The sequence below is a fragment of the Gopherus flavomarginatus genome, chromosome 2 (assembly GCF_025201925.1).
Source record: "Gopherus flavomarginatus isolate rGopFla2 chromosome 2, rGopFla2.mat.asm, whole genome shotgun sequence".
NCBI classification, from domain to species: Eukaryota; Metazoa; Chordata; order Testudines; family Testudinidae; genus Gopherus; species Gopherus flavomarginatus.
In genome coordinates, this window is record NC_066618.1 from 152208801 (window position 1) to 152228876 (window position 20076).

Sequence of the window (20076 nt, forward strand, 5' to 3'; positions counted from 1 at the left end):
TCTCCTCTAGTTCCTTTCCTCAATTCCACCCTCAGTTGCCAGTCCTGGCTCCAACCCAGCCTTGACTTCTGACCCTGACTTGACTCTTGACTCTGGCATCTGACCTCAGCTTTGATCTCTGACTCTGGCTTGACCCCGGCTCTGGTAACTGGCGGTTGGCTCTGGTGCTGACGCACGGCTTTGTTTCCCAACCGGGACACCTGCTCTGACTCCTGGGCCAGACCACCTACATCCTGGTCCATAGCAGAGGGGCTCCCAGAGTCAGATCTTCCCTCTTAAAATGCTGCATGGCCATAGGCAGTGGGCCAGAACCCTCTTTCCTGGACCAGGCATCTGCTACTATATTTTCTTTCCCTTTAATATGCATAATTTCCATGCCACATTCTTGGAGTGTTTGGAATTGGTGCCCTTGGTTCTGTGAAATCAAATGAATGGGAAGTGGTCAGATAGTACACTGAAGTTCCTGTTTAAGAGCAAGGGTCTTAATTGTTCGATTACCCACATAATGGCATAACAGTCTTTCTATGGCAAAGTAATTCTCCCCCTGTCCCTCTATGCCACGTTCTTAACTTCCAGAGGCTCAGACTTTTAAGATGAATAAAGCAGCAGAAAAGGCAGGATGAGTGAAGAAACGCAAGTTCACCAAGCAGCCTTTGGCAGAGCTGTCATATCTAGATTGTGGTTGTGAATTTATATATTTGTGTAGATGTAAAACTGTGCTCGTAATTTGTCCTGCAATATTTAGCTCCATCTCACAGCCAGGCAGGGAGGGGCTGCGTCCCCAACCAGGCGAGGCTAGATCCAAGCACTCAGCACTGTACAGCTCAGGAAAAGGTAAGGGACGGGCCATTAAAGTTAATGGCAAAACATTGAAACCCCTTGAAACTGAAAAGAAAACTCTGGTCTTGGGAAATAAAGGAAGGAATTCCCCCCACCTGAATCACCACAATCTGAGGAAGAAAAACCCCTGGGAAAGCGAAAGAGATTGAAGAGGAGGCTTCATGCTTCAGTCACCATTCCAAGGGACATATGTCCATCCTGATGACGATTCTGCTCAATAATGGGTTCTGCTGCTTCCTATCTCCCAAGTAGTGCGGACCAAAGCATGTTCATTTTCATTATCTGAGTCAGATGCCACCAGTAGACAGCTGATTTTATTTTTTGCTGGTTTGGGTTCTGTGGTTTCTGCATTGGAATGTTGTTCTTTTAAGACTTCTGAAAGCATGTTACACACCTCATCCCTTTCAGATTTTGGAAGGCATTTCAGATGCTTAAACCGTGGGTCGAGTGCTGTAGCTATCTTTAGATATCTCACATTGGTACCTTCTTTGCATTTTGTGAAATCTGCAGTGAAAGTGTTCTTAAAATGAACATGTGCTGGGTCATCATCTGAAACTGCTGTAACATGAAATATATGGCAGAGCAGAGGACATAGAATTCTTCCCCAAGGAGTTCCATCACAAATTTAATTAACGCTTTTTTTTTTTAACAAGCTTCATCAGCATGGAAGCACGTCCTCTGGAATGATGGTCGAAGCATGAAGGGGCATACAAATGTTTAGCATATCTGGCATGTAAATACCTTGCTATGCTGACTACAAAAGTGACATGTGAACACCTGTTCTCACTTTCAGGTGACATTGTAAATAAGAAGCGGGCAGCATTATCTCCTGTAAATGTAAACAGACTAGTTTGTCTTAGTGATTGGCTGAACAAGAAGTAGGACTGAGTGGACTTGTAGGCTCTGAAGTTTTACATTGTTTTGTTTTTGAGTGCAGATATGTAACAAAAAAAATCTACATTTGTAAATTGTACTTTCACGGCAAAGAGCTTGTACTACAATACTTGTATGAGGTGAATTGAAACACTACTTCTTTGGTTTATCTTTTACAGTGCAAATATTTGTAATTGATTTCAATTACAACACAGAATATTATATATATGAAAATGTAGGAAAAACATCCGAAGTATTTAATACATTTTAAGTGGCATTCTATTGTTTAACAGTGTGATTAACACTGCGGTTAATCGCAATTCATTTTTTTGAGCTAACTGCATGAGTTAACTGCTATTAATCGACAGCCCTAGTTTCTACACAGTCGTGATACACCATCTCTTCCCAGTGCACTGCCGCTCTGTCCTGAGTCAATGGCAGTGTCCCAGACCCAAGAGGTGTCTTGGGGCTTGTGACTGGGGACTGGGCAGCAGCTGATCCAGCACTCTGGTCCCTGCAGCTGCAACTGCTGGCACTTTCCACACTGGACTATGGGAACTGGGCCCCGCTGAGAGACTGAAGACAGTCTGGAGTGAGTTAAAAGCTAATAACCTTGTTAACACTAAGGAACAAGGCACAGGCAGGAAGCAGGAAGAGAGGAAGTGAAGAAGCTGTAGGCTGGTAGAGTCAAGGCCAGAGGAGGCTCTCCTCTCGGGGCTCAGGAGGGCTTAGGGTGTGTCTGCATTGCAGTTAGTCAGCTGTGGCTGGTCTGTGCCAGCTGATCGGGCTCATGGGGCTCAGGTCTGGGACTCTTCTGCCTCTCAGGGTCCTAGAGCCCCAGGCTACTATTAAAGCTGCTGCACAGTGGGTACAGGGCGTGGGAACAGACTCCATAAAGAAATGCTGGGTGGTCTCTGAATAGTTTGTCTGTCTGGAAAGAGGCAGGAGCAGAGCCCCCCACACCCGTCACAGGGATTATTCCATGGACTGGAGGCTCTGGGGCTTTCCTGTTGGCTCTAGAAGTGCCCAATGTTGCCCCTGCTTGCAGCACATGGACACTAGAAGCTCCAGAGCACCATCCCAGTTCAGAGCCTAATCTCTGAGGCTGCCTGCATTTCTAGGGGAAAGTACCTGGAGCAGGATTCTGTTCACCGTGAGATCAGCTCCCAGCCATGGGAGCACTGCTGGAGGCAGGAAAATCCCTACTATTCCTCTGGGCACGAAGCCAGCTGGTCAGTTTAAAATGAATATTGGTAATCCTCAAAGCACAAACAGTCAAATCATGTGACAATGGGAGTGTCAGTTGTTTACTCGCTGGGGGTGTAACCTGATCACCACACAGAGCTGCTATAAAAATGAGTCTGGCTGGCATGGGGGCCGGCACTGCACAGCTGGAGCTCCTGATCCCTCTTGAGGCGAGAGGACAGAATCCGACTTTGGGGGCTGCCTGAGGTTGTGAAGAGAAGCCTCACCCAGCCTGCAATGGGGATCAGTTCAAGCCAGCAGCCAGGTAAGAGGGAACGATCCTGACACACTGCATGGTCCTGTCACCCGGGGGAGAGAGATGCAGTTGCCTGCGGTACAGCAAAGCAACACCTGCACTGGCAGGTGGGGGATGGAAAGTGATGGGTGAAATGCCTAAGGTGTGGATTGCAACCTGGCTCTTGAGCTAAATGCCAACATTTGGGATGCGAGTTCAGCCCAGTCTCAGTGGAAGGATAGAGCTGTGGAGCATGGCTGTGTGATATACCCTGATCATGTCAAATCCTGGGGCTGCCCCAGCCTGCCAGGTGCTACTTGTAGATGGACTTTATCTGCTCCCCAGTACCATAGGAACTGGGCACCTCCCAGGTATCCTCTCTTGTGGGGTTAGCCCTATTGCTGGAGTACGGACCAAGCGCAGGGAGACAAAAGGTTTGCCTGCCTGCTACATTAGTCCGCATCACAGGGCTGTACATTTGAGTGTGTGTGTGACTGGCCTGTGTGGACATTGCTGGTGCCCTTGTGCAGGCTAACAGAGCACTGTTTGCAGGGCTGGAGTGACACACACACTAGAGAACTTTCAGGGTGTGCAGCAGGGGCCACACAAGCCAGTTAGCAAGCAGCAAGCTGGCACCAGCCAGAATTGATCCCCTCTGGGGTGGACCAGTGTATTGGGTAGTCAAGCCCACGGAGTCTGTGGCAGAGCAGAAGCTGATCTAAGGGCCAGGCTAGAACCAGCAAAGCATCCCTCAGCTGCCGTTCCTTACAGCTTGCGGAACCACTGCTTTAGCTCCAGGAGTAGGGGCTGGTGCTGAAGATTACATAGGAGTTGCTGTGGCTCATTGCCCTGCCATCCAGGCATGTGTAAGACTGTGTCACAGACTGTGCGGTGCTGAGTGCCTGTGGTGATGGGGACACAGCGATACCCAAGACAGGTAGCTCACCGTAAGGATGGGAGTGGAGAGGAGTGCTAGGAGGCCATGACTCACCTTCCCAGAGCACTGTAAGCTGGTTTGAACAGAATCCTAGAATCATGGGGCTGGCAGGGACCTTGAGAGGTCATCTAGGCCAGTCCCCTGCACTTGTGGCAGAACTAAATATTATCTAGGCCATCCCTGACAGGTGTTTGTCTAACCTGCTCCTAAAAATCTCCAGAGATGGAGATTCCAAAACTTCCCTGGGCAATTTATTCCAGTGCTTAACCACCCTGAGAGTTAGGAAGTTTTTCCTAATGTCCAACCTAAACCTCCCTTCCTGCAATTTAAGCCCATTGCTTCTTGTCCTAGCCTCAGAGGTTAAGAAAAACAATTTTTTTCCATCTCCCTTCCCAAGCAGAGTACTTTGCATTTGTCCTTGTTGAATTTCATCCTATTTACTTCAGCCCATTTCTCCAGTTTGTCCAGATCATTTTTCATTATAATCCTATTCTCCAAAGCACTTGCAACCCCTCCCAGCTTGGTATTGTCTGCAAACTTTACAAGCATGCTTTCTATGCCATTATCTAAATCACTGATGAAGATATTGAACAGAAACAGACCCAGAACTGATCCCTGTGGGACCCCACTCGTTATGCCCTTCTAGCTTGTCTGTGAACCACTGATAACTGCTCTCCGGGAACGGTTTTCTGACCAGTTTTGCACCTACCTTATAGTAGCTCCATCTAGATTGCATTTCCCTAGTTTGTTTATGAGAAGGTCATGCAAGGCGATATCAAAAGCCTTACTAAAGTCAAGATGTATCACATCCACCACTTCCCCCACATCCACAAGGCTTGGTGCCCTGTCAAAGAAAGCAATCAAGTTGGTTTGAAACAATTTGTTCTTGACAAATCTGTGCTGACTGTTACTTATCACCTTATTATCTTCTAGGTGTTTGCAAATTGATTGCTTAATTATTTGCTGCATTATCTGAAATTAAGTTGACTGATCTGTAATTCCCTGGGTTGTCCTTATTACCCTTTTTACAGATGGGCGCTACATTTTCCATTTTCCAGCCCTCTGGAATCTCTCCCGACTTGCATGACTTTTCAAAGATAATCACTAATGGCTGATATCTCCTCTGTCAGCTCCTTGAGTCAGTGGTGGATTAGCCACTGGGCCAATGGGGCACATGCCCAGGGACCTGGCCAATTGGGTGACCCCAGAAAAATGGGCACCCCTGCATCCCAACCTGCTCTGCCTGCTTGCCCGGCACTCCTGCCGGGGAGCACAGTCAGAGCACTGGGACTTGCCCTGCTCCCCGGCAAGAGTGCTGGGCAGGTGGAGCAGGACAAGCCCTTTCGCCCTGACCTTGCTCCTGGGCAGGAGTGGTGGGGGAGGCCAGAGGTGCTGCAGGTGGAAGGGGTCAGCAGGGCCCCACAAATTCATATTCTGCCTCTGTCTTGAATATTCTAGGGTGTATTTAATCAGGCCCTCTTGACTTGAAGACATCTAACTTGTCTAAGTAATTTTTAACTTGTTCTTTCCCTATTTTAGCTTCAGATCCTACCTCATTGTCACTGGCATTCACTATGGTAGACGTCCAGCTGCTACTAACTTTCTTGGTGAAGACTGAAACAAAAAAGTCATTTAGCACATCTGCCATGTCCGCATTTTCTGTTATTGTTTCCACCCCCTCACTGAGTAACGGGCCCACCCTGTCCTTGGTCTTTCTCTTGCTTCTAATGTATTTGTAGAATGTTTTCTTGGTACATGTTATATCTCTAGTTAGTTTAATCTTGTTTTGTGCTGCTGACTTTCTAATTTTGTCCCTACATGCTTGTGTTGATTGTTTATATTCCTCCTTTGTATTTTGATCTCATTTCTATTTTTTGTAAGACTCTTTTTTGATTTTCAGATCATTGAAGAGCTCCTGGTAAGGAAGGGTGATCTCTTGCCATACTTTCTATCATTCCTACCCAGTGGGACAGTTTGCTTTTGTGCGCTCAACAATGTCTCTTTGAAAAACTGCCAACTCTCTTGACCTGTTTTCCCCCTAAGACGTGCTACCCATGGGATCTTGCCTACCAGCTCCCTGAGTTTGCTAAAGTCTGCCTTCTTGAAATCCATTATCTGTATTGTGCTCTTCTCCCTCCTACCATTCCTTAGGCCTGGTCTACACTGGAGGGTGGGAGGGCGGAAATCTATCTAAGATACGCAGCTTCAGCTACAAGAATAGCGTAGCTGAAGTCAACGTATCTTAGATCGAATTAAAATTACTTCATGTGCTCGTGGTGCGGGATCTATGGCTGTGGCTCCCCCGTCGACTTAGCTTCTGCCTCTTGCACTGCTGGAGTTCAGCAGTCGATGGGAGAGTGATCGGGGTTCAATTTATCACATCTACACTACACGCAATAAATTGATCCCCGATAGATCGATCGCTACCCGCCAATGCGGCAGGTAGTGTAGACATACCCCTAGAATTATGAACTCTATCATTTCATAATCACTTTCACCCAAGCTGCCTTCCACTTTCAAATTCTCTACCAGTTCCTCCCTATTTGTCAAAATCAAATCTGGACCACCCTCTCCCATCTTGGCTTTCTCCACCTTCTGAAATAAAAAATTGTCTCCAATACATTCCAAGACCTGCCCAGTCTCCACAACATTCCAGCTGCGGGCTGTTGGTGGAACTCATGTAAGAATAGACCCACTGTGTTTGTCCTCGGCTTGAGCGCACGTTACTTATCTCCAGCAATAGCTAATCTACCTAGAACAGTAGCAGTGCCATAAATCATGTTATTGCGGACTTTCCCAGCACTACATATTGTATCTGTTGTTGATGTAGCAATCTCAGATATGGCTTTGTGAGCGGCTGTAGCGAGGGAGTGGCAGGAATAGTGGGTATAATCCAGGCCACATTCTGCTCCAAGTTTTGTCTCCCATTCACAGCACTGCTGGCCAGCATGGACAGGGCACAGCAAGCCGCACTCATTGCCCAGCCCTGGGGCAATGCCAATTGTATCACCAGGGCCTGGAGTGAGCCAGTCTGAAAGGTGACAGGCACTGGGTCCTGTTAGCCAGGGTCTTGGGCATAAGAACATAAGAACAGCCATACTGGGTCAGACCAAAGGTCCATCTACCCAGTATCCTGTCTTCCAACAATGGCCAATGCCAGGTGCCCACGGCCATTGAGTTCAATGGGAGCTCCCCTCAACTGGTGCCAGGACAGGATCTGGTGAGGAAAGAGAGACAGCGAGCCCTCAGGGAGCATACTGTAGGTTTGCAGAGCCTGTAAGTGGCTTCCGGAGGGGCTGTCTCTGTTCTGCGCCTGCACAGCGCCTGGCATAACGGGGCCTTGGGCCAGGATTTCCCGCCATGCAGGCAGTGAGAGTAGCAGTGCCTAGGCCTAAGCAAACAATCAGGGATGGCAGGCCGCTGCCCCGAGGAGTTTACAGTTACTCATACCCAGTACGAACACAGGCAACAGCTCGGGGAGGGAGCACAGTGATCAGTGGTGTGGAGACCAGCCAAGGGAGGTGGGTTGGTGAAGGAGGAATCTGATGGGAAGGGAGGAGGGGGCTGCCAGACAGGTGTGCCCAAGGACCCTGGGGCAAACCTAGGAGGTTGCAGGTGTGAAGCCAAGGGGCCTGATCCTGTTCTAAGGTGTAAGTCAGGAGTCATTCCTGGGTGGGAGGGGGGCAGATTCACTGTGCAGCGAAGCAGGGAGTCTGGGCCCAGACTAGGGGAAGGAGAAGAGCAACCAGCTGTCCAGGCACCCTGAACAAACTGTTAGGAACACACCATCACCTGAGCGGGTGAAGTCAGGAGGAGCCCTGGAATCTGGCTGAACAGGCATTCTCTGCATGTGAGCGAAGGCAGCCTTTCCTTGGAAAGGTCCCAGGGCCTTGGCCTCGCTACGTGCAGAGAGAATTGGCAGAAATGGCATGGAAGCCTTTTGATTTGACAGATTTCACATTGGCCAGGTGAGAGTTGAGAGTTCCAGCCAGACCGCTGAGAGCTACTCTAGCATCAGTAGCTATGTTACAGCAGCGCCTCATGGCCGTAATCAAAGGGATCCAATTATGCTGTGTGCTGTACAGATATGACATGGGCCAGATCTGCACCTGGGGTAAATTGTAGCTTCAGTTGCTGGGGTCTATGAGTAACATTCTTAAATGATGCAGGAGAGTAGGTCCCATTTTCAAAAGCAATGGAGTCAATTACGGTCAGATTTTCAAAGGGGTTTAGGCCCCTATAGATGCAGTTTGGTGCCTGCAGGGATTTGCAAAGCACCTGGCTCCCAATGAAATTCACATGGGATGGGAGCCCAGGAGTTTCTGAAAATCTCACGAGTCACCTATTTGCATATTAGGTGCCTAAACGTGGTTACAAATTTGGCCCTTAGGAGCCTAAATTTCATTGAAAGTCAATGGGACTTAGGGGCATAATTGTCCAAGTCCCTTCTGAAAATGGCTCCTAAATCACTAGGTCCTTTTTGCACAATGAGACATGGATGGAGTAGCACCGATTTACACCAGCTGAGGATCTGCCATGTTGAGGAATGAGCCTTTCCCTACCGCAGAGAACTTGTGCTGATGGTAGAGCGATTCCCCCTCTCTCTCCTGATCTGCAGCCCCTTCTGCTCATGCCCCTGTGTGCTGACCAATCCAAGACCAGAAAGATGGCCACACTGGGTGGTGCTTTTATGACACAAATAGGGTCTTCAGTGCTTGTTTAAGGGGGTTCATTTAGGTACCAAACTAATTTCACTTGTGCCCTGGGTTGGGAGGAGAATGTCAGGCCATATCATAAAGCCCTGGCTATCTCTCTTTCCCTCACTCTGTTTCACTCTTCTGCATTCTCCTCTTCCCTCCTCCCCAGAAGGAATCACTAGACAGACTACATTCCCCTCTCAACCCTGCCAGCACAGCCTAGTCCAGGCCAGGCTCCGGTGCTGGAGCAAGGTGGGGCTAGGAGACATGTTCCCTCTAGAACAGGGGTTTGGAGGCCCCCCTACCTCCCACAACATGCCATAAAAACTCCATGCCCCCTCCAGCCATGCTAAAACAACTGTTTTACTGCATAGCCAGTGGTTTAACAGCTGCATTAAATGGATAGTTATACAGCTACACACACACACACATCTATAATAATAGAATCATAGAATAGCAGGGTTGGAAGGGCCCTCAGGAGGTATCTAGTCCAACCCCCTGCTCAAAGCAGGACCAATCCCCAACTAAATCATCCCAGCCAGGGCTTTATCAAGCCTGACCTTACAAACCTGTAAGGAAGGAGATTCCACCACCTCCCTTGGTAACCCATTCCAGTGCTTCACCACCCTCCTAGTGAAATAGTTTTTCCTAATATCCAACCAAGACTTCCCCCACTGCAACTTGAGACCATTGCTCCTTGTTCTGTCATCTGCCACCACTGAGAACAGCTGAGCTCCATCCTCTTTGGAACCCTCCTTCAGGTAGTTGAAAGCAGCTATCAAATCCTCCCTCACTCTTTTCTTCTGCAGACTAAATAACCCCAGTTCCCTTAGTCTCTCCTCATAAGTCATGTGTCCCAGCCCCTAATCATTTTCATTGCCCTCTGCTGGACTCTCTCCAATTTGTCCACATCCTTTCTGCAGTGGAGGGCCCAAAACTGGATGCAATACTCCAGATGTGGCCTCACCAGTGCTGAACAGAGGGGAATAATCACTTACCTCGATCTGCTGGCAATGCTCCTACTAATGCAGCCCAATATGCTGTTAGCCTTCTTGGCAACGAGGGCACACCTTGACTCATATCCAGCTTCTCGTCCACTGTAATTCCCAGGTCCTTTTCTGCAGAGCTGCTATGACAAAAGTGGGAACGTTTTTAATGTTTTCTCTGAACACTATGTGGTGCTCAGTTTCCCTATGCATTTCTTAAGTATCTAGGTGGTAGGATAAGGGTGTGTGATTGTTGCAGAGCCCTAGAGGGCCAATGTGATGCTGTCTGCACAGAGAATGACCAACACCCTGTCTTCTGGCAACTGATGGCCTTGGCCCCTCCCCTGAAAGATGCCAACTGAAAGTGTTGGAGAACAAAGAGATCAGGTGGCCTTCTTGCCCGGGAAAGAGACAAAGGCCAGAGGAGGAGCTGGAGAGGGTTTCAGTTTGGAGCTGGCTGGGGAAACGGAGGGAGGCCCAGAACTGGGATCTGGGCTCCCTGCCCCGCAAAAGGGACCTAACTGAGGGGTCCTATTTTCTGTACCTACAAGCTCTGTTTTAGACTTTGTTATTGTCGTCTAATAAACCCTCTGTTTTATTGGCTGGCTGAGAGTCTTGGTGAATCGCAGAAAGTGGGGGGTATAGGGCCATGACTCCGCCACACTCCATGACAATCTACTTAGCCAGTTGGTCCCCAGCCTGTAGCAGTGCATGGGATTCTTCCATCCTAATGCAGGACTCTGCACTTGTCCTTGTTGAACCTTGTGAGATTTCTTTTAGCCCAAGCCTCCAATTTGACTAGGTCAGTCTGGACCCTATCCCTACCCTCCATTGTATCTACCTCTCCTCCCAGCTTTGTGTTATCCACAAACTTGCTGAGGGTGCAATCCATCCCATCATCCAAATCATTAATGAAGATGTTGAACAAAACCTGCCCCAGGACTGACCCCTGGGGCACTCCACTTGATACTGGCTGTCAACTCGACTTCGAACTGTTGATCTCTATCATTGAGCACGACAATCTAGCCAGGTTTCTATCCACCTTATAGTGCATTCATCCAGCCCATACTTCTTTAACTTGCCGGCAAGAATACTGTGGGAGACCATATCAAAAGCTTTGCTAAAGTCAAGGTATATCACATCCGCCAATTTCTGCATATCCCCAAAGCCAGTTATCTCATCATAGAAGGCAGTCAGGTTGGTCAGGCATGACTTGTCCTGGGTGAATCCTTGTTGACTGTTCCTGATAACCTTCCTCTTCTCCAAGTGCTTCAAAAGGGATTCCTGGAGAACGTGCTCCATGATTTTTCTGGGGACTGAGGTGAGGCTGTAGCTCCCCAGATTCTCCTTCTTCCCTTTATTAAAAGATGGGCACTATATTTGCCTTTTTCAAATCATCCGGGACCTCTCCCGATCTCCATGACTTTCAAAGATAATGGCCAATGGCTCTGCCATCACATCAGCCAACTCCCTCAGCATCCTCAGATGCATTGCATCTGGCCCCATGGGCTTGTGCATGTCCAGCTTTTCTAAATAGTCCTTAACCTGTTCTTTCACCACTGACGGCTGCTCACCTTCTCCCCATACTGTGTTGCCCAGTGCAGCAGTCTGGGAGCTGACCTTGTCTGTGAAGACCGAAGCAAAAAAGCATTGAGTACTTCAGCTTTTCCACATCCTCTGTCACTAGGTTGCCTCCCCCATTCAGTAAGGTTCCCACACTTTCCCTGACCACCTTCTTGTTGCTAACAAAGCTGTAGAAACCCTTCTTGTTACCCTTCACATCCCTTGCTAGCTGCAACTCCAGTTGTGTTTTGGCCTTCCTGATTACACTTTTGTATGCTGGAACAATATTTTTATACTCCTCCCTAGTCATCTGTCCAAGTTCCCACTTCTTGTAATCTTCCTTTTTGTGTTTAATCTCACCAAAGATTTCACTGTTAAGCCAAGCTGGTTGCCTGCCATATTGGCTTTTCTTTCTGCACATTGGGATGGTTTGTTCCTGCAACCTCAATAAGGATTCTTTAAAATTCAACCAGCTCTCCTGGACTCCTTTCCCCCTCATATTAGCCTCCCAGAGGATCCTGCCCATCAGTTCCCTGAGGGAGTCAAAGTCTGCTTTTCTCAAGTCCAGGGTCCGTATTCTGCTGCTCTCCTTTCTTCTTATTGTCAGGATCCTGAACTTGACCACCTCATGGTCACTGCCTCCCAGGTTGCCACACACTTTTGCTTCCCCTACCAATACTTCCCTGTTTGTGAGCAGCAGGTCAAGAGGAACACGGCCTCTAGTTGGTTCCTCCAGCATTTGCACCAGGAAGCTGTCCCCAACACTCTCCAAAAACTTCCTGGATAATATACAAAAGAAAAAGATAATATAGGTACAAAAATAAAAAAACCTGAATATTATGTTCAAATATTAATATGCCTGAGCCCGGCTGCCCGGGGCTGAAGCCTGAGCCCTGCCATGCGGGCCCTCTGTGGCATGGGGACATGGCCAATTACCCTGGTTGCTGGCCCCTAACGCCAGCCCTGCTGTAGCCGATAGGTTCCAGTGTACCATTCAGGAAAATGAACACACTTATTTTGGGGGAATCCTGTGAGGAAGTGGGACTGTTCTTAATGTTTCCTCAGAATACTGTGTGGGTGCCTCAGTTTCTGGTCACCTGGCAACTAATGGCCCAGGTCGTTCCCCCCTGCAAGGAGATGCTGAAGGTATGGGAGAACAAAGAGGTCAGGTGACCTCCTGGCCCGGGGAAAGGACTCAGCAGAGAAGGAAGGGCTGGAGGGGGTTTCAGTTTGGGAGCTGGCTGGGGATGAGGAGTGACGGCAGACGTGGGGGTCTGCCTCACTGGCCCCCAGAATGGACCCGGCCGAGGGGTCCGGTTCTCTATACCTACAAGCTCTGTTTTAGACCGTGTTCCTGTCATCTAATAAACCTCTGTTTTACTGGCTGGCTGAGAGTCACATCTGACTGCGAAGTGGGGATGCAGGACCCTCTGGCTTCCCCAGGACCCCGCCAGGGTGGACTCGCTGTGGGAAGCGCATGGAAGGGCAGAGGATACTGAATGCTCCAAGGGGAGACCCAGGAGGTGAAGCCGTGTGACCTTCTTGCCCTGGAGACAGTCTGCTCCAAGGGAGAGGAGGCTCCCCAAAGTCCTGACTGGCTTGGTGGGAAGCAGTTCCAGAGCACCGCCCGGGGACTCTGTGACAAACCCCAAAACCTGTTCACGGCCCCCTGAGCCTCCAGTTGAGAGCCGCAGGGCTAGAGGGCTCTTTCACTCGGGCACAGGCCAGAATCTTTAGGGGGTGGAGAAGCAGGCAAAATCGCAGATCGTTTGGCTGCCTGTCTGGCTAGAGTTCGCTTTGGCGCCCGTCACCATCGTGTCTAAGGCTGGAATCTTCAGAAGGCCCAGCTCCCACTGACAACCAGTGGGGTTTTGGTGCCTGACTCCCTTAGGCCTTTGAAAACCCCAGCCTAAGGCTTTGACTACTCTAGGGTTTACAGTGGCACAGCTGGACCCAGGCCAGTGAGAGAGAGCTATCCCATCAGCTTAACCCCTCCAGCCCCAGTGAGCGGCAGGACCTATTTGGCGGGAGGAGACACTCCCCTACCGACATAGCACTGTGCACACAAGCGCTTGGGTCAGTGTAACAGAAGTCGCTCAGGGGAGTGGTTTATTCAAACCCCTGGGTGATGTAAGTTCTGCCGCCATGGGCTGTAGTGTAGGTGTAGCCATAACAGCTTTCTAGCTGCTCAAATGCCTCTTCCCGGCAGCGTAGTACCTGGGGAGGAAGCCGCATTTGTTTACATAGATTGTGTGCCAGCTGGCTGTTCAGGAGCCAGTGGAGTCACAAGACCAGGCTGCAGATATATTCTAGGGTTGTGATTAGCTGCTGCTCCCCATGATTGGCCAGACAGCAAGGGTGATAAATCTGGAAACAGGAGAGGAGAGGTCATAGTTGCCTATATAAGACCAAGCCCCTAATATCCTTCCCCAGTGGGGCAGTCAAACCTCTCCCAGTGAATGACCCTGACAGTGCCCCAGTGCTCCTGGTTACCCAGATCTCTCATTGCCCGGCTCAGAACCTTTCACTTTCTTTCTGGCTTAAAGTAAAATCCACAGTGAATTCAGATAAGACCCACGGTTGTTTTTCCTCTCAACATGATTAGTATCTATGACTCAAGAGAGAGGACTCCTGGCCAAGGAGGAACAAGGATTGCAGCTGCAGCTGGCCTAGAGAGATAGTGCACAGCAGGGAGATGGGCTTTTCTTCCTTGGGATAAACAGCCTGGGAAAAGGATCAGATCAACACAGGGAATTCCCTAGGGGAGGGGAATTCCAGCCTAGGAGATTGAATTCTCCTCTCAACCCAGGAGACCGGGCCCTTCCAGGGTAGGGCTAAGGGAGACGAGGTAGGAAGGACTGAACTGATGTGCTCGGGAGATAGTGTTGCTTCCATGGTATGCTGAGGGATCCCTGGTGCATAATGTGAAGAAGGCTGTGGGGAGAGGAACATGGGGAGTGGGTCAAGAAGGGTGTAGTCCCTGAGGGCAGAGGACCCTGCTGGCATTGGTGGGTGGGGTTTTGAAACGGACAGATCAGACAGTTCTTGGCATGGTCCCCTCTGCTTGGTGGCTTGGGGAAGACAGCACTGGGGTCAGGCTCTTGAAACCCTGCAGAAAGATGGGCCCAAGTACACTCTGAACTTGATGGTGGGAGCAAGATACGTGCCCTGTGGTTCAGAGGCAGAGCAGCACAGGGAGGAGGCTGGTCTCTACAGATAAGTAGGGGTCTGCTCTCAGGGGTTCTCAGACTCTCCAAGACAAAGACACTTCCCCCATCTCGCCAGAACCCCCTTCCATTTAACACTATGGGAAGGGCAAGGTGGCTGTGACCCCTACATTGCAAACACTGCACGGGCGTAGCTGTGGAGTAACCCCATGGCAGTCAGTGGGGGGCCATGGTGTCACACTGGAGCCTAGCCTTCAGCACTCTGCCCCTCAATCCTGGAGGGCCTGTGGCAGGGGGTGGAGTGCACTGGTTAGATGGGGCTGCAGATGGTTGGCCTGGCAGGACTGGGCACAGAACCTCTAGCAGCTGCACGGAGCATCACTAGCTCATTCCTTCCTCCTGTGTCTCACACAGGCGTGGAGAATAGTGACGGGGACACTTCCCAGGCCCTCTTCTTCCACCCCTTCACCCATGGCTCCCAGGTCCTCCTGGATGAGTTCCACCGTGTGGCTGAGCGGGCCAGCAGCTTCCATGATGGCATCGTCTTCACCAACCGGCCCATCCAGCTCCATGAGAAGGTGACACTGAAGATCTTGAAGAAGGAGCCCCATTGGCATGGGGGGCTGAGGGTGGGCTTCACCTCCATGGACCCCTCCAAGATGGACCCTGGTCACCTCCCTCCATTTGCATGCCCCCACCTGGTCATGCAGGGGAAAACCTGGGCTGCAGTCCTGCCGGACCAGTGCATAGAGGAAGGCACCATCCTCACGTTCTGGGTGGACCACAGAGGCAGAGTTTTCTTCCGCAGCCAGCAAGAGGCCCGGAAATTGCCCCTGCTGAAGGGCATCCCCGTGAATGGCCGTCTCTGGGCCATCATTGATGTCTATGGACAGACCAAGGCGGTTCAGATTCTGGGTGAGCATGCAGCAGCGCTGGGGACTGATGCCTTGGGCTCATGGTCCACACAGCACATCTGGGGAGATCTTTCATTCCCTCCTGCCTGAGCTGCAGGGGCCACCCCACAAGGGGTGGGATTGACGGCAGCACAGGGAGGAAAGCCAGGGGATGACAGACATGGCGATGACTGGCTGCCCTGCTTGGCTCAGACAGGGGGAGCTCTGCAAGGCACAGCTACCCTTTGGAGTGTGGGCATAGAGAGGCAGAATGCCCTGCCCTGACTGCCCCTCCTCACACCCCCTGACTGTGGGGGCTGCCCTCACTGCCCCACCTCACACACCCCTGACTGCAGGGACTGTCCCACCTCACACCCCAGTAACAGCGGGGGCTGCCCACACTGCCCCACACCCTGGCTGGGGGGGATTTCAGAGGAGGCCGAAGGATCTATGTGACCAGCTGCCCCTGAGCCCCTGCCCCCCCTTGTGCCCTTGGCTAATCCCAGCCCATTTCCTGTCTCTGCCCATGGTGGAGGTCTCGGGGGGCAGGGAGAGGGTGGGTGTGAGGAGAGGGTGGGGATTCCCACATTGCAGGAACGCCGATCTCCCTGGGAGATGCGATCCGATTTCCTGACCCTCTGGGGCTCGGCACAGACACCTGCCCTGGAGGGCCTGGCCCGGCAGCTCAGGGGGCTGTTGCAGGGTGGACTCTGGCCCCCTGGAGTGAGCATCTAGGGACTCGTTCCCTCTGGGGTCCGTTGAGAGGGGTTTATATTTGTTGAGGCTAATCCTGGACTCTGTATTTTCCTCATCTAGATCCCACAAGGCCCAGTGGAGGCATCTGTGATCCTGCCCCAGCCCCCAGGCCATCGTATCCTGCCAGGCCGCATGGTCAGTGGCTGAAGGTGGCTCTGACCACCGGCTCCTTCTGATCCATTTCCTCTTGGGGCATGGAGCCAACCCGGGATGGGCCATGTCCCAACATACATGAGAACGGCCAGACTGGCTCAGCTCAGTGGTCCAGTCAGCCCAGGATCTCATCGCTGGGTGCTGTGCCTGGCCTGTGGTCAGCCTTCCTGGACAGAAGGCCCTTGTAGCCCTAGGAGCTCTGGCAGTGTGGAAGCGCTGCCCATCTGTCCGTTCTGGAAGTCCCAGCAGAGACAGGCTCCCTCACCTTCACTAACCACTGAGGGTCACCTGAGCAGCCAGGGACTGTTAACTGCAGCCCCAGGTGCAGGGTCGGAAGCGAAGGGGACAGCCCTTGGACAGGCTGTGTCACTGGGTCAGCTGAGGGTGTGTCTACAAACAGCTTACCAGACCACTGTTGCAGCGGTTGTGTGTGTGTGTAGGGGGGTCATTCCAAGACGGAGGGGAAATCTCTCTGGTCCTAGCTCACTAGTGCCCAGGAGCTCTCCAGGGCTGGGAGGGGTGGGATAGGGCAGGACATTAGCCCAGCAGGGGAAGATGCCTCGCCTGACCCTTTAACGCCATGCTCCTGTCTCCGCAGCGCCGGCATGCAGAGATTACAGCTCTCTCTCGGGAGGTGACGCGAAGGAGTGTGTCATTTGCTGCTCACACGAGGCCAATGCTCTGCTGCAGCCCTGCGGCCATGCCACTCTCTGCCACTGTTGTGCCCAGGAGGTGTTCCACAACAACCAGCCTTGCCCCTTCTGTCGGGAGAAGATACAGGACATCGTCCAGGTCATCCTGGGAGCTCCAGCTCCTGGATCATGTCCTCCTGTTGGGAACCAACCATGGCCAGGCGGATGGATGGAAGCGGGGGCGGAGGGGTTTCTGAAACCTGCCCCAGTGAAGGATAGAGCTCTTCCCCCCAGCACAACCCTGCTGCTGGCTCCCCTTGCTGTGAGGGTCTTGGCCATGTCTTCTCCCCCCTCACTCTCTGCACCTTGCACAGGTGATGACTCTCCTATACTCTCCCTGGCTGGGCTGTTCTTAACACAAGCAATTCGCACAGAGCAGGGGAGCCGGGGGGCAGCCCCCATGACGAGGGACTCAGCCCAGCAGAAACAAGGAAGGTGATGTGCCAAAATCAGGAGGCTCCAATTTCCTGTTGTTTCTCATGTATTCTGGGGAATAGCCCTTGAGAAATCTCTAGCCTTCTGTCAATGCCAGGAACGGGAGTTCAGATGCAGGGAGCCCAAACCACAGCCCAGCTCCAGACCCCAGCAGCACTATGTGGGACTCAGATTTAGGTCTGAACTCCACTGCTCCGGCCTGTCTCTGGGGACAGGCCTTCCTGGCCCCACCAAGCCTTTCCTCTGCCCCCTGTCGCCCCTGGAGTGGGGTGGACACTGTTCCCTGGGGAGAGCAGGGACATGTCAGCCAGAAGGGAGAATGGAGTGGGGAGGCAGGGAAATTTTCATGGGAGCCAGAATTAGTCTGCCCAGTTCATCTCCTGCCCATGTAAATAGCACTACTGCCTGTAGTAACGTCAGTCCCAGCAGCATCCACCCATGTCTGGAGAGAGCAGCTCTGGCTAACGCTGTATATATGCTGAAATGTATGTAAATGTAATGGGCTCTCAGTCCCTCCCCGCAGCGGGTAACTAGCTCCGTTGTGCAGCTTGGTGTGTCTCACGCACACGTGCACTCAGCATCTCCCCCAGTGAACTCAACCTGCCTGCCCAGAGCGTCACAGCCAAGTGGGCGGCTTTCACTTACTCAGGAATTTGGGGCCAGGCCAGATGCCATGGGAGTCAGTGGGAGCCTTTCCATTTGTGCTGAGGGGCTTTTGATGAAGCCCTGAATGACAGAGATGGGCCTCGTCGGGGCAGATGGATCCAGGGTCAGCCGGGGGCCTCAGGTTCCAGGAAGCTGGGATGAACTGGGACAGCAGCTTTTCTTAACGCAAGGGAATTCCTCCTACCTCCTGCAGTGAGGGGGAGGGATGCCAGACCACAGGGGCCTGAGCACCCTGGGGGAGTGGAAAATACCTGGACTTTCCTGCTGCTTTGGGGAGGGGAATTCCATGGAGCCAGCCCTCCCTACACTAGGCACTCATGTGACCCACACCCAGGGATGCATGGGAGGGAGATGTGGACCTTTGCTTTACAGTCACCTTGGTGACAAACTGTCACACAAATGTCACTCGGTAGGGCCTGATCCTGGGTCCTATGCCAGCCCCTGCCATTGGCCTGCTGGGTGACCTTGAGCAAGTCCCTGTCCTTCGCTGTGCCTCAGTTTCCCCATCTGTAAAGTAATACCACTAACCCCTTTTGTAAAGTGCTTTGAGATCTATGCTTGAGAAGTGCTATCTGAGTGCTGGGTATTGTTTACTGTTGGCTTTGGATCAGGCACCAGCATTTGGGATCAAATGTAAGACAGTACGTAAAGCCCCGGGCCAGATTCTGTCCCCAGTTACCCAGGGTAGATCCAGGGTGAAGACAACGCCCCATGCACAGCATGCCCTGACCACTATACCTTACTATCATGAGCTGGGCGGGGTGTTTCGGTGACTCCTTTGAAAATCTCACACCTTAAGCTTTAAAACCACCCGCATGCCGATGGGAGAAGGGTGTGCCGTTCGCGTCCATATGGACATGCTGCCAAAGGCTTGTCTGTTACTGTTAATAAACTGTATTTCTTATGGCCTGGGTCTCTCCGAGGATTTCTGTTTGTCTTCAATGATCATTCCACCCACAGCGAGGCTAAGGACTCAGAAGTTCCTGCGTTATGGGAGGTGTGGAATGCTTGCCAGGTTTGGTATTGTGAATAGAGGTTTGTTGTATAAGGAAGAGGAGGGGCTATCGGCCACATCAGATCCTTGGAGTCTGAGGCCAGAGAGGTCCAGTTTCCTTTTCCTTCTGCCTTTTTCCCGAGTTTGGGTCCTTCCTTCCGAGGTTCTTAGATGTTTTGAGACCATTTTTATACTAATAAGGCAAATGGGAGCAGCCAGTGTTGCGGAGTGACCCCACAACAACGAAACAGGCCGGTCCTGCACCATCAGACTCGTGAACAGCATCAAGGAGCCTGCTTGCTGCCGGAGCACTTGTCATCCCAGGCTTGGTCTACACCCTAAAAATTAGGTCAACATATGCATGAACCCCACCCCACCCCACCCCCTGAGAGATGTACGCCTTGGCATAGGCACAGTGGCGGATTATCCAATGGGCTCATGGGGCCCATGCCCAGGGGCCCCAGCCAATTGGGGCACCATGGGAAATGGGAGCCCCAGCAGAAATTGGAAGCCTGGAGACCTGGCAGAAGCCACGAGGCAGTCAGGGGAGACCCCAGCGCCCTGACCTCGTGCCCCAGCAGAAGTGTGTGTGGGGGGGAGGCGGCAGTGTTGCTATGGGGGGGGCAATGGGAGGGACCTGTAGGTGAAATGGGCACAGGGCCACAGGGGAAAGGGACAGAATGGGGTGGGGCTGCAGAAAGAAGGGGCGGAACAGGGGTGGGACTGCAGTCTACATTCCAGCGGCGTAGCTGGGCTGCTCTGGCACAGCCACGGCAACACACAGCAAAGGCAGGGCTGGGTCCCAGACTCCTCCTCCAGTGGGGAAAACACACAGTGAGGTGAAACAACTGGCCCAAAGTCATGCAGTGGGTCAGCACCAGAGCTGGGACTGGAACCCTGGCCTCAAAACACTTTGTTTCATGCTCTGGACACATTCCCCCCCA

At 51.7% G+C, this 20076-nt stretch overlaps 1 protein-coding gene across 2 annotated transcripts; it reads left to right on the plus strand.

Moving 5' to 3' along the window:
- Nucleotides 1-3069: 3069 nt before the first annotated feature.
- On the plus strand, nt 3070-19045 carry NEURL3 (neuralized E3 ubiquitin protein ligase 3). 2 transcript variants are annotated; one of them, XM_050937530.1, is made up of 4 exons: nt 3070-3223; nt 14958-15458; nt 16253-16327; nt 16944-19045. In XM_050937530.1, exons 1-4 carry the CDS (start codon nt 3196-3198, stop codon nt 17474-17476), a joined length of 1137 nt encoding a protein of 378 aa, XP_050793487.1. In that variant the 5' UTR covers nt 3070-3195; the 3' UTR covers nt 17477-19045. The 2 variants fall into 2 exon arrangements, 1 of the variants encoding a protein (XP_050793487.1); XR_007772276.1 differs by lacking the exons at nt 14958-15458; nt 16253-16327; nt 16944-19045 and adding an exon at nt 6031-6273.
- The last annotated feature ends 1031 nt before the right edge of the window (nt 19046-20076 follow it).

Bases quoted from the DNA above. Each gene is read 5' to 3' on its own strand.
- NEURL3 (XM_050937530.1), top strand. From the start codon at position 3,196: ATGGGGATCAGTTCAAGCCAGCAGCCAG. The intron at 3,224-14,957 runs GTAAGAGGGAAC...TGTCTCACACAG, and splicing joins CAGTTCAAGCCAGCAGCCAG to GCGTGGAGAATAGTGACGGG. The intron at 16,328-16,943 runs GTCAGTGGCTGA...CTGTCTCCGCAG, and splicing joins GTATCCTGCCAGGCCGCATG to CGCCGGCATGCAGAGATTAC.